The 13,277-nt window shown below is 40.6% G+C and overlaps 1 protein-coding gene across 1 annotated transcript in view; it reads left to right on the top strand.

Moving 5' to 3' along the window:
* Positions 1-13,277, top strand: part of OTUD7A (OTU deubiquitinase 7A) — a 1,294,251-nt gene that overhangs the window by 953,888 nt on the left and 327,086 nt on the right. Inside the window, exons 6-7 of the mRNA XM_085643760.1 lie at positions 1,546-1,728; positions 9,221-9,439. Of these exons, the coding sequence (XP_085499886.1) occupies positions 1,546-1,728; positions 9,221-9,439 (402 nt within the window). The remainder of the gene's footprint in view (positions 1-1,545; positions 1,729-9,220; positions 9,440-13,277) is intronic.

The following is a 13,277-nucleotide window of genomic DNA, read 5'->3' as shown; positions in this document are numbered from 1 at the left end:
CCCAGGTCTCCTTACTGAGTCTTTTATGTGGCCCCATTTGCATTTCTCCATGATCCATTTGGCATACCATTCCATACTAATACTTGATACTCAGTTAATTCTCAGGTTAAGCAGCAATTTGCCTTCAGAACCGGAGAAATTGTCTCCATGACATCTCAGTCTTGTTGGATCAGCTGCTGCTTGGACAAAAGCCTGAGACTTTGGGGTATCTGCCTTCCCCTTCAAATCAATGAATTCGGGAGTCATGATTGACGCTAATTTTGTGCTTCATCGAATACCTCAAATCCATCTGTGTCTCTGGATTTTGTCTTCTGAATAGCTTGAGAAAAATACTCCCTTTTGTTACCACCTGCTTCAATGAAAGCTTTGATGAAAGCTCTCATCTTGTCAAGAATCGCTTACTGCAGTCCTTTGCTGGTTGGCCTACTAAAATATCTGTTGCAAAGATTGCCCACCCAAACTACAGCAGCAATGATGATCTTGGGATAAGGACAATATCAAATCAGCATCATAAGCTCCACTGGCTAGAGGCCATCACAAGATGTTATTTTAAAGCCCCATGTCTTTGCCACAAGTCAATTTACAACACTGGTCAAGAAACAAACATGGCCTCACTGTTCAGCTGGAATCAAACGTTTCTTGTCCTAAGATCTAAACACGTAATCTTGGGCAAAATGCCTAAGTTAAAAAGACCAGAATAGGAGGTTTCTCTTTAGTGATGGTGACAACTAGGCATGATATTTTTTGCTGATTGTTATTCAAGCTTAATTTATCCATAGCATCAGAAGGAAACATCTCAAATCCTACCTGCTCCCTTATACCATAAAGTTGTTTGTTGAAGGTATTCTGGTCGTTTTCTTTTCTTTCCTGACTTGGGGTCCGGTTTTCTTTCTTATTAGTGTTGGGACAATTCTTTCTGAACTAGCTGTTTCGCTTTACAAATGCTATCAATCAATCGCATGGACAGAAAGCAAATGAGGGAGGGCAGTGAAGGTCAGTGTTGAACGATGACCAGGATGAATAGCAATGAAAGAATTACATATTCTAAGTATGGTATCACAGCTGTGACCAGAGAACCTGGTCCACACAAGTCAACCAATTTTTGTCCAAAACAGAGGAGTACAGCATCCACCATCATCCATGGATTAGATGGTGTTGGGAAATGACCACACATTCTGTTAAATGCAGGCATTCTGGCTCATTGCAGACCAGGTAATTATGTTCTCCCATCATAATTAGTTCTTTCATTTAATCTCTATGTGATGTAGCCCCACATTTGATGGTGATTTAGGGGAATGGCCTTCCATATGAAGAAAAATATTTTTGCCAAAGAAAAGAAAAGCTTCTTTGAATGTATAATTTCTAATGAACGCACTAAGGACAATAATTTACCAATCTCTTTACTAAAAATATTAGTTTTTAAATCTGAATGTGTGTTGGTGAACATGCAGGTTGCTTATTTACATACTGGCATTGTTTGTAAAGGCCTGTTTGCAAAGAGTTGGCATTGGTTGCCAAGTCATATTCTCTCATAAATGTTTGCAGGAAAAAACTGGGACCTGACTGCAGCCCTGAATGACTATGAGCAACTCCGGCAAGTTCACACGGCCAATCTACCCCAGGTATTCAATGAGGGAAAGTACTACAAGCAGCATGAGCGGGACCTACTTCAACAGGTGACCAAGGTAGAGCGGACAGGACTTCAGCGTCAAGATGACATTGCCCAAGGTAAGTGAAGAATATGTCTTACGATGTATAGAGAGTGGAAAATTCTGTAATATTTATTTATTCATATTCATACACAGAATAAATTAACCATGTAGTCATAATGAAAATGATAAAATATACTATACAATTTTAAACTTTTCCTCTAGGATGAGACTTCATATAGAATGCATTTAAAAATGAGATCACACCATCAACAACTTGTAAATCATCCGTGTTAGTTCAGTTTGAAATTACTTCAAATTCAATCTTTCACTTGGATTCATTCAGGTCCAAAATATTCACTTGCCTCAGTCTTGAACAGCTTCAACATAATGTCTGAAGTATCAAATGTATCTCTATTTAGTAATGTGTAAATGAGATATTTCAAAGAAACTTAATTGCTTCTTGACAGGAATCTTGGACACAAAAGCCTCAAACACAACAGAAAACATAAAAGTTTAAAGAATCAGTGGAATGGTATTAAAAAATCTTGAATGAACAAATGAAGATTGTTAACGCTACGGAGCATCTGTGATGCAATTGTATTCACCCACATGTCATAGTAAAATTAAGAAATATGAAAAAGAATTATAAACAGCAAAGATTTACATTTCATAATAGAGATTAGCTAAGCAAAAAAAACACATTAGGTTTTCAGGATAGTAATTAAAATCATGCACACAATCTTTGAAAGGAACACCAACTATTCCATTAAAACATGTATGAAGTTCTTTGCATCTTTACTGACAAGGTTAAAATGATAGCATGCTCCTTAAGCATGCTCCATGAACATTAGATGGTCCACGAACATTGTACAACACTCCATCAACCCAAGATCATTTCAGAGTAGGGGCTCATTCAGAAATAATCTCTACCGTGGCTGGGACCAAACCATCCTCTCATTTCCTTATGCCCTCTACAATCCTCTAGGAGATAAGTGCTTCATTTCTATTATATTGAATAGAACTATCACAAAGAGTCATCCAGGACTGCCTAAAATTTGTCAGATCTCTCACCTTTTTAAAAAGAACAGATGTACACTTTGAAGATTTCATTAATTTCCATCTGTTTAAAACACATACTTCCTTGTAAACGCCTTGGAAAGGTGTGTAGATGTTCAGCTTAAATTTCTCATTACCTCATAGATGACCTTCAGTCTGGTTTCATATCAGGAATGATGTAGCATGGAAACAGCAAATCTAAAACAGCACATAATTCATCTTACCTTCTAGAGAAAGTCGACTCCTGTCTATTTATCCTTAAAGACCAGCAACAATTGACATATTAAATCATTGAACTCTAGTCAAACATTTTTAAGAATGACTGAGGATGCTGGGCGCAGTTCTCAGTTTGTACATATCATACATTGAAAACTGATGGGAATGGATGTATGACGTTACAACGCATACATTTACATCGCGGTACATTACATCGCGGTTTTTACAACGCAAGTCGTTACAACGACTTGCGCTAGGTGGCGCTCTAGGACAAGGAATAGGACTTAGGAGTAGTATAATTTACTATTCCAACTCCAGTCTACGTACAGTAGGGAAGGTGTTGGATAGTAAATTATACTATTCCTTGTCCTAGAGCGCCATCTAGCGCAAGTCGTTGTAACGACTTGCGTTGTAAAGACCGCGATGTAATGGCATCGCTATGTAATGCCCGCGTTGTAAATGATGTTTCCCGATGGGAATGTATAACACCCAAATGTCATATACAACTTCTACGCTGATGACATTCAACTCTATTTGAAACTTTTCCACCTCAAATGCACTGAAATTGCTGCACAAGTGCTACCTTTCACACAATCCCAGATGATGATATATCGGTCTATACTCAATGCACTTAAAAGATAGTTTTTTCTGATCTCTCCCAAAACTGCACTGTTCTTGTCAAAACCTAGATCGACTCATGCTGTGCACTGAACTTCTATTCCCTCAGTATGGCGTGCACTAAATCCCTAGGCTTCTTCTTTGACAGAACTTGAACTTTCAAGCACGCACAGTACATTGGCTTAAGCAGCAAAACATTAGCTCAGGATCCTTAGGTATTAAAACCGTCATGCCAGAAAACGATTTTAAACAAGTAATTTAAGCCATAGGTGCTATTGAGACTGGACTATGGAAGGTTTCTTTTAGCCGGAATCACTTAACCGTTCAAGGTACTTCTGAGAGTGATACAGTCAGCAGTGAGACTGTTCACTAACACAAGAATGTTTGCTCATATCACACTGAACTAGCTACGTAATAAAACAAGTAGTATTTACAATCTAGTCTGTACTACACACACATCAGGTATCAGCTGCAGGGTAATGCACTGTCCATAAAGCTTGGCCCGGTGTTGGTGTGCAGGGTGAGTGACAGCTTGGTTTTACCACCTTCTACGGCACCTCTGGGCATGTGCTGTTTGAACCTGGTTGTGGTATACTGTAGGGATTACGTGAGTTGTGCCCACCTCAAATAAATTTGTCCCAATTAAATTTGTTCGCTTTTCTATAGTTTGTTTTTTCTTTTGTTTCTTCTATATTTTTTCCAGATTTCTCTTAATTTTTTTATAACTTTCTCTAGGTCTTTCATTGGCTCCAATTCCTTTAATAGTGCTTCTATTTTGGCTGTTTGTAAATCCATCTTTATCCATGTGTTTTACCAGAATACATTTATGGAGAATTGTACTGTATTTTTATAGCATTCTTTCAATAGGTCCTCTTGGATGCGGGGATTAGCATGTTTTATAAACGTTGTTGTATTCTTCCTTAATAATTGAATTTGAGGTCTTTTTTGACAAATCCTTTTCACCCTCGCGGTCTGGTCTGCTTTTTAGAAAACTGCTTATAAAATATATGTAAGATAAATACATGTATGCTCTAATATGCACCCAAATGCCTACCAGGCACAGGACATTAAACCTGCAACAAACAACAATCAAAATGCGGCCCGAGCAATAGCCAGTGGCTGAGATGTTACAGTTAAGATTGTTAACCAGTGTTATTCTGAGGGTTTTTATTGAGTCTATAATGGTAGGTTTGCAGCTGAAGGTGTCAAGGTGATTAAGCCATTCCTGAATGTGTAGGGAGCTGTATAATAGGAATTCTGTTTTGAGAGAGTTCAGTTTAAGGTTGTTTGAGAGTCAAGTTTGTGTTTAACCTAGAATGTTATGGAGTCAAATGATATCTTCCAACTAGGATATATTGAAGTATAATTGCATATTATCAGCATACATGTGGTATGCAAGGTTTGATTGCTTGAGGATTTCCACCAGAGGCTCCATATGGAGGTTGAAGAGTGTGGAGGAGATGGTTGACCATTGTGGAACTCCACATCTTACTGGTGAGCCTTTTGATAGTGCGCTGCCTGCCTTGATCCATTTTGAGCGGTTCTGTAAGAAGGATGTGAACCAGTTGAGTACGTTACCTGATAGTACCATTCTGCTTTCTAATAATTCTAGAAGGCTGTTGTGATTGACCATGTCAAAAGCTGATGAGAGAACTATGTTGGATTACGTGAGTTACGCACACCTCTATCTAATTTGTCCCAATTAAATGTGTGTGCTTTTCTTTCTTCTGTTTCTTCTTCATGTTTTTCCAGATTTCTCTCCATTTTTTATAGCTTCCACTAGGTCTTTCATTGGCTCCAATTCCTTTATTAGTGCTTCTATTTTGGCTTTTTGTAAATCTATATCCATCCATGTGTTCGACCATAATACCCATTAACATAATGGAGAATTGTACTGTATATTTACAGCATTCTATCAATAGGTCCTCTTGAATGTGGGAATACGAGTGATTTATAATCTTTGTGATATTCTACCTTACTAATTTTATTTGAGGTCGTTTTTTGACAAATCCTTATCATCCTCGAGGTCTAGTCTGCTTTATAGAAAACTGCTTATCAAATAAATGTAAGATAAATACTTGTATGCTCTAATATGCATCCAAATGCCTGCCAGGAACAGGACATTTAACCTGCAATAGACAACAATCAAAATGCGTCCCGAGCAATAGCCAGTGGCTAAGATGTTTCAGTTAAGGTTTTCATCCAGTGTTATTCCGAAGGTTTTTATTGATTCTATAATGGTAGGTTTGCAGCTGAAAGTGACTAGGTGAGTAATCCATTTCTGAATGTACAGGGAGCTGTATAATAGGAATTCTGTTTTGAAAGAGTTCAGCTTAAGGATGTTATGAGAGATTCAGGTTTGTGTCTAACCTAGAGGGTTATTGAGTCAAATGACATCTTCCAAGAGGGATATATTTAAGTGTAATTGCATATTATCAGCATACATGTGGTATGCAAGGTTTTATAGCTTGATGATTTCCATCAGTGGCTCCCTATAGAGGTTGAAGAGTGTGGCAGAGATGGTTGACCCTTGTGGAACTCCACGTCTTACTTTCTAATATTTCTAGAAGGCTGCTGTGATTGACCATGTCAAACGCTAATGAGAGATCTAGGAGGATGAGTAGGCAATTGTCATTGTGGTTTAGTATTTGCTGGCATTGTCCATGATGTGTAGGATGGCAATTTTTTGGGCTGTTGTCTGATCTGAATCCTGATTGAAATTTGACGAGTAAGTTGAACTGCTCAATGTGCTGACACAGTTGGTTATGTACATATTTTTCTAACAATTTGTTGTGAAAGGGGATGTTTGTCACCGGACGAAAGTTGCACAGATATGTAGGGTCCACACCCACTTTTTTCAAGAGGAGTGTCACTTGCCCAATTGTTAGACAGTCCGGGAATATACCATGCTTTAGTGATGAGTTTACTGTCATCGTCAACAGGAGTAAACTCACTACAGCTTGCTTGGTTTTAAGTCTCGGGGAGGATGATTTGTAGTTTGATTCTCCTCTGGGGATTATAAAGCACTGCAGCCAATTTCCTCTAAACTGGCTGGTTAAACACAGGACAAAGCCACTACTGTTGAGTCTGTGAATCACTAAAAATAGACAACTGTCACTGGCAACCTTATCTTGAGTTTGCCAGATCCGTTTGACAGTAATGTGCCATATACTCAAATACTTAACACTGTCATAAATTAAAACAAGTTTGACAGACCCAGGATCCAGTTTAGCAAAGCAAGTAATTTGGTCAGCAAAGTAATAGCTGTAGCTGGCTACCAAGGTACTAGAGGACTAGAAATCAATGTTAACAAATTCAGGTTCTTGGGTCAGAGTTGTGTGTTCTCAGAATGTGGTTCTTGGGCTATATACAGAAAATTCAGGTTCACAAACCACGGAAATAGATTTGCATACCAAAGTATGGAAAAGCCTAGTCCTAAGCATGCAAACCTATGTACTGGATGCATAAACAGGTTTTCTAAGCTCAGTCCATGGAGCCAAAACCCTTGTGCCCAAATCAGTAATTATTTTTTTTCAATGGCTAATCTAAAAATCAGATTCTGAAGACGGAGGTTGTAGCATGTTTTGGGTGCGAGGTAGGCGGTAGGAGAAGACTAGGCCACCTGTTCTACTTTTCCAGATGGGAGGAGTGTGTGTGAGAGAGAATGAGGGAGAGAGTAGATGTCTGGTTGGAAGTGGAGGTGGCAGTTGGGGTAAGCTGGTCCTATGTTTTGCAGTGTCTTGTATACATACATACGTGAGGAGTTTGAATTAGAAGGGTTTGTGCATAGGCAGCCTGTGGAGTTCTCTGAGGTGAGGCATGATGTGGGTGTACCACTGGAGGTCCAAGATTAGTCTGGCTGCAGTGTACTGGAAGTTCTGAAGATGGTGGAGGAAGTGGTTGGGGATTCCAACATAGAGTGTATTGCCGTAGTCTACTCTACTAGTGACTAGGGCTTGAGTAATGGTACACCTGGAGTTCTTGGGTATACATTTGAAATGTTTTCTGAGGATGAGTAGTATGTGGACGATAGAGGAGCTAACTGGTTTGAATGTGAGGCCATGTTGATTTCATCATCCAAGATGATTCCCAGTTTTCATGCATGGTTATTCCGTGATGGTGTTGGGCCAAGCTCTGATGGCCACCAGGTGGAGACCCAGAGGGAGTTGTTGATTCTGCAGATCAGCACTTACTGGCACATGCATCAACAAAGACTTTTGTGATTCCTTAATAGCGATTTTTACGGAATCGCAATTAAGGAATTGCAAAAGCCTATGCATGTAGGAATTGCTATCAAAATAGCGATTCCTACAAATTCCTTAATTGCGACTCGCAAATTGTGAGTCGCAATTAAGGAATGCTGTCCCATTCATTCCTATGGGTCTCCAGGCCCATAGGAATGAATAGGAGATTGCAAGAGCAATTTGCGAATACCAGTAGGTACTCGCAAATTGCTCATGCAATTTCAAGGGTGCAAGGGTGTCACAATGACACCCTATTGCACCCCTGAAATTGATCTGTGCACATATGTTGCACCCACACATGCTCTAAGGGCATGTGTGTGCGCAACATGAAACTTTGAAAAATGCACAAAAGTGCATTTTTCAAAGTTTTTGCAAATTACCATGAAGTTCAACTTCATGGTAATTTGCTCCCCCTATTAGCGAAATCGCTAATTTTTTCACTTTCATTCATTGCATTTAAGGAATCTCAATTTGGGATTCCTTAAATGCAATCGCAATTTAAGGAATCGCAATTTAGAGATTCCTTAAATTGCGATTTTTGCTTTTGGGATGATGCATCCCAAATGCAAAAATACCGGTCGCAAAGGGGCAGATTCTGAGAATCTGCCCGTTTGCGACCGGTTTTTACATTGATGCATGTGCGTTACTGATCCCAGATCAAGCTATCATCTACTACATTCACCTAACCCTGGTTAATGGATTCAGAACGTTCATGGTAAGAAGCTAGAAATTAGTTATGTGCATGTCCAATTAGTCATTTCTGGGTTTGCAAACCAAGGTGTCATAAACCCATAACTGAGGTTTATGTATTAGCATGCTTAAAGACACATGTACTGGGCCTGAAACAAGAGCTCTAATGAATGTTAATTCAAGGTTATATTGCATTAACATTCTTTGTTTAGTCCCTAAATCAGTACTTAGGCTGTTCTGTCATACAGGCTATGAGACACATGTTTTTGAATGTCAAGACAAAATCATTGGATTATCTCAGATGTCTTGTAAAATGTAGTGATAGTTGTGAGAGGTTCATGGAAATCATGGCAACATGTGAGGTTGTTGATACAATAGTTATTGCCTTACTCATCATAACCTTTAGATACCTGCATGATTCTTCCCTAATTTCGAAATGCCTGCAAGCACTTGACTTTATTGATCTTCTTCCCAAATCTGGTTAGAATAGGTTACAGCTAAATCAAAAAGTTATTTTTAACTTTAAGTGTTGAGTCCATTGTGTACCTTCTCTGATGGAATGACAGTCTAATGCTAAAACGTTTTTGATTTAGCAGCATAATGCTTTATTCGTAACCTCAGTTGGTCTGCTGTGTTCCTCACTGTTGGGTTGAAGGGATTCTGTTTGCATTTTGCATTAGTAAAATACCAGGTATTTTCCTGATAATAGGTTAACTCTTTTAATCATTTCCATTTCTCTTCCAGAGAAGCGACTCTCTAGGGGGATTTCTCATGCCAGTTCTGCAATTGTCTCTCTTGCTCGATCCCATGTGGCCAACGACTGCAACAACGAACAGTTCCCTCTGGAAATGCCCATCTACACGTTCCAGCTCCCAGACCTCAGTGTGTATAGTGAGGACTTCCGTAGCTTTATTGAACGGGATTTAATTGAGCAGTCAACAATGATTGCTTTAGAGCAAGCAGGTGAGAAGACATTTACTATAATTTATTTTCAACTGCATTTTTTCTTGGGGAATGCTTGACTTCAATCATTTGCTTATACAGGTATGAGGACTCAGGGTCTCCGATTACAGTGACGACTTATGGATACATCGACAAGCCTTTTATCACACTTGTATCTCCAAACAGACCATGTAGAACTAACATTAATTGCAGCTAGTTAGACAAATCACATGTGCAGTCAAAGGTTCTGGTGTCATGTTATCTTACCTGGTGTAAGTTCCCACTGAACGTTTACTGAGGCCAGTTAAAGCACACAGGTTTGTGTACAAATAATACTTTTTTGTCATTCATAAAATACTTTATAATAAGTACAGTGCAGTGCACTTGTTACTAGTAGCCTATAGATGCTGCAAGGTGTTTATTATTGATGTCTTTAGATTTCAGTTGAAATGTTTTAACAAAAAAAGCCTTTGTTTCTTCTGCTTGATGTATAGTTTGCACATTCTAAAAATCTATACACGAAAATCAGAATGAGTGGAACAATTTGCAGTGTCTACCAAGACTTTCAAGAGTTTGATAGCATTAGTGCTTTGTTGGAAATTGGGTCACTGGTTGAGGGGGTAAAACCCTACTCAAGCAGCAACCTCGATCTCTGTCAGGGCGAACACAATCAAACCGCAAATTGACCTTTGTTTAACCCTCTCATAGCTTGGCACAAAAGCAGTTACTTAGAGGCAATGTGTAAAGTGTTTTTGCAGCATTTCAAACAGTACTTAAGTGGAAACCCTAGTAACAAAAAATTCTGTGGCGGTTGCTCCGCTACGGCAGAGGAGTATCGCCCCACTGCTAAAAGGAAAAATAAAATGATAAAAATGTTACGTTATTATCATTTTAGTCAGTGCAAGGCGGGACTGGCCAGAGCGGGGGGAGGAGTTGTTTACACACCCTAGGTACTCATGACTGGCTGGCCCCCTAGGGTCGGCCAAACAGTCATGCGTACTTTTCATCTTCCCCACCAGGCTGTAGTGCACAGCCTGTTGAGGAACATGCACATGCTCCCTGTGCCCGTCTGAGTGTCAAACCACAGAACGCAGACCAATCAAAATGCTGCATTGCAGCATTGTAATTGGCTTAGGGGATCCAGGGAGCCCGGGTGCTTTCTGCTGCTTTCTGCTACTGTGCCTGAAGACAGGAAGAAGGAAGAAGAAGAGGACGGTAGAGAGGCAGCAGCCACCCGGTCCCAGGTAAGTCCTTAAACAAATAAAAAGAAATTTCATTCCCTCTCCCCCAACCCAACATCTACATCCAGTAGCAGCCACTACTGGAAAAATCCCTCACCAATTTAGAAACATAGAGTGAACCCGAATACATAATTTCAGATCAAAATGACAATAATCCAATGAGTAGAACTGAAGATATGCAATTTTAAAATTTTAAGTGAAAATAGCGCTAAGATGCACAAAGAGCGAACTGTGGTTATCTGGTCATGCTGTACCAGGACAAGGTCACAAGTTCAGGCTGAACGCGATGGAGGGCGGGCGGGCTGGCTCAGAGAAACTCAGTTAGGGCCACTGAAAAAGAGTACCTTAAATCCTAGTTGCAGAGTGTTGCAAACTCCTTGCATTGAGTTGCGCTGGCCAGTGACGAGAAACCGTTAATGTGGAGCTTGCGATGCTAGATCCTGTGCCAACTTGCATCAAGTAACAAAGTCAGCGACCACTGATGGGAGATTGTGATGCCATCTCCTGCATGGTAGTCAAGGAAGCCCCTGGGGTTTGCAAGGACTTGCAATGTGTCGTCTCTGAGGTCAAGTACTGATGAAGCTGCTGAGACTTGTGAGTACTTGCTTCAAGATGTGCTACATCAAGCTGGTCCATTTGTCAGTGTTGAGTTGATTGATGATGGTTCAGGCTTGCGGAGACATCGAGACAATACACGGTCCTGTGTCAAAGATACATGGCACAGAGTAAGGGTGGGCGTTATGTGCGTAAGGGACCTACGCGGAGAGGCACGGATATGAAACCAATCTCTGCACTCTCCGCATAGTTCCCTTACACCATCCTGCCTGCCTCCCGCCCGCAGTCTTAAATACATTTGAAAAACAACTGTTAAGTAACCTTACCTTATCGGCGGCGTCCCGCGCATGCGCAGTTCCCAGAAGAAGACGCGCTGGAGAAGGATCAAAGCCCGGGGACGCCGCTGATAAGGTAGGGTTAATTAACAGTTGTTTTTCAAATGTATTCAAGGCGGGCGGACAACTTCCGTTATGCCCAGAGTGTGCAGAGATTTGCCCTGTTTCTCCGCCTATTATCGCGGAAGGCGGAAGGGCAAATCTCCGCACATTCCTTGGGCGGAACGTAGATGTCCGCCCGCCCTTTGCACAGAGAAGCCTGTTGTATCCCTGTGGCTTGAGAACAGGAGGTCCGCTGACCGACCCTTGGAGATTTTGGAGTCCTGAGACACCCAGACTGGCTGGTTTTCACAATGGCAGCTCACAGCAGAAAAGTCCTTGTGCAGAAACAGCCATCCTTAGGCATCAAAGTATATCACCATGGCAGACTTTACAGCTGGAAAGTCCTTCTTCCTGATAGAGTCCCCAGGTCCAGAAATTATCCGAAGAGTTTGGGGTCTGAGGTCTAATATTTATACCTGGTGACCACTTTGAAGTAGGAGAAGGTTCTAGAGGTTTCCACCCCTGGAGTGTCAGACATCCCTTTCCTCTGTGCCCTGAGCCCAGCTTGTCTGGGGGCACAAAAGACAAGTGAAAAACCAGTTGTGAGTGTATTACGGCAGAGCCTTTATAATGTGCAATAGATGACAGCTCCTACCGCTCATCAAGTCAGAGTGGCCCAGCCTTCCAACACCAAGCTTCCCTTTGTCTCATGGTCTGGGAGCAATTCCTGAGGACCAACTGCCAGCTCTACCTACTCATGTGACCCAGGGACAGGCTTTAGGTATTAAATGGTTAGGGTAAGAAAATGGCAACTTTCTAAAAGTTACATTTTCAGAATTATGACTAAAAATCGGACTCAAAGAGGGCTTCTAATTACAATTCATTATACTCCAAACTCGAACTGTATGCCTGCTCCCAATCGAAAGTTATCATTTTTTACATGTAATAAGGTAACTCAATGTTATCCTATGAGAAAGTTAGGACTCACAGTAGTAAACAATTAATCTAGGAGATTTTCACTACCAGGACATGTAAAACTTAAAAGTACATGTCCAACCTTTAAAATACACTGTACCCTGCCCTCTGGGCTGTGTTGGGATCTACCTTAAGGGTAACCTATATGCAATTAAAAGGGAGGATTGTGTCTGGCAAGAGATTTATCTTGCCAGGTCCCAGGTCCAAATGGCAGTTTAAAACTGCACAAACAGGCTGCAATGGCATGCTTGGGAGATGTTTCAAAGGCTATTTAAGCGGATAGCACAAGGAGTGCTGCAAGCCCACTAGTAGCATCTAATTTACGGGCCCTGAATACATGTACTACCACTTTACCATGGACTTGCAAGTACATTAAATATGTCAATTGGGTTTAAGTCAATTCTACCATGTTTAAAGGTGAGAGAGGGCAAGCACTCTAGCACTGATTAGCAGTGGTAAAGTGTGCAGAGTGCTAAGGCCAACAGGAACAAGATCAGAACAAATGGAGGAGGAAAGCAAAAGGTTTGAGAGAAGACCACTCTAAGGCTGTCAAGTCTAGTATGGTTTCTTCTGTGCCTCCTATACATTTATATATAAATAACAGTTGCCTACATAACAACTTGGTGTAAATATTTCAAACAGTTCATGAACTTCCAGTTTGTTGCACCTCAGTGTCTTTACCTAACAACACCATTCAAACTGAATTTGAAT

The sequence above is a fragment of the Triturus cristatus genome, chromosome 3_1 (genome assembly GCF_964204655.1).
Source record: "Triturus cristatus chromosome 3_1, aTriCri1.1, whole genome shotgun sequence".
In the NCBI taxonomy this organism is placed as follows: Eukaryota; Metazoa; Chordata; class Amphibia; order Caudata; family Salamandridae; genus Triturus; species Triturus cristatus.
Note: the sequence above shows the minus strand (reverse complement) of the source record. Positions and strands in the feature narration are given on the sequence as shown.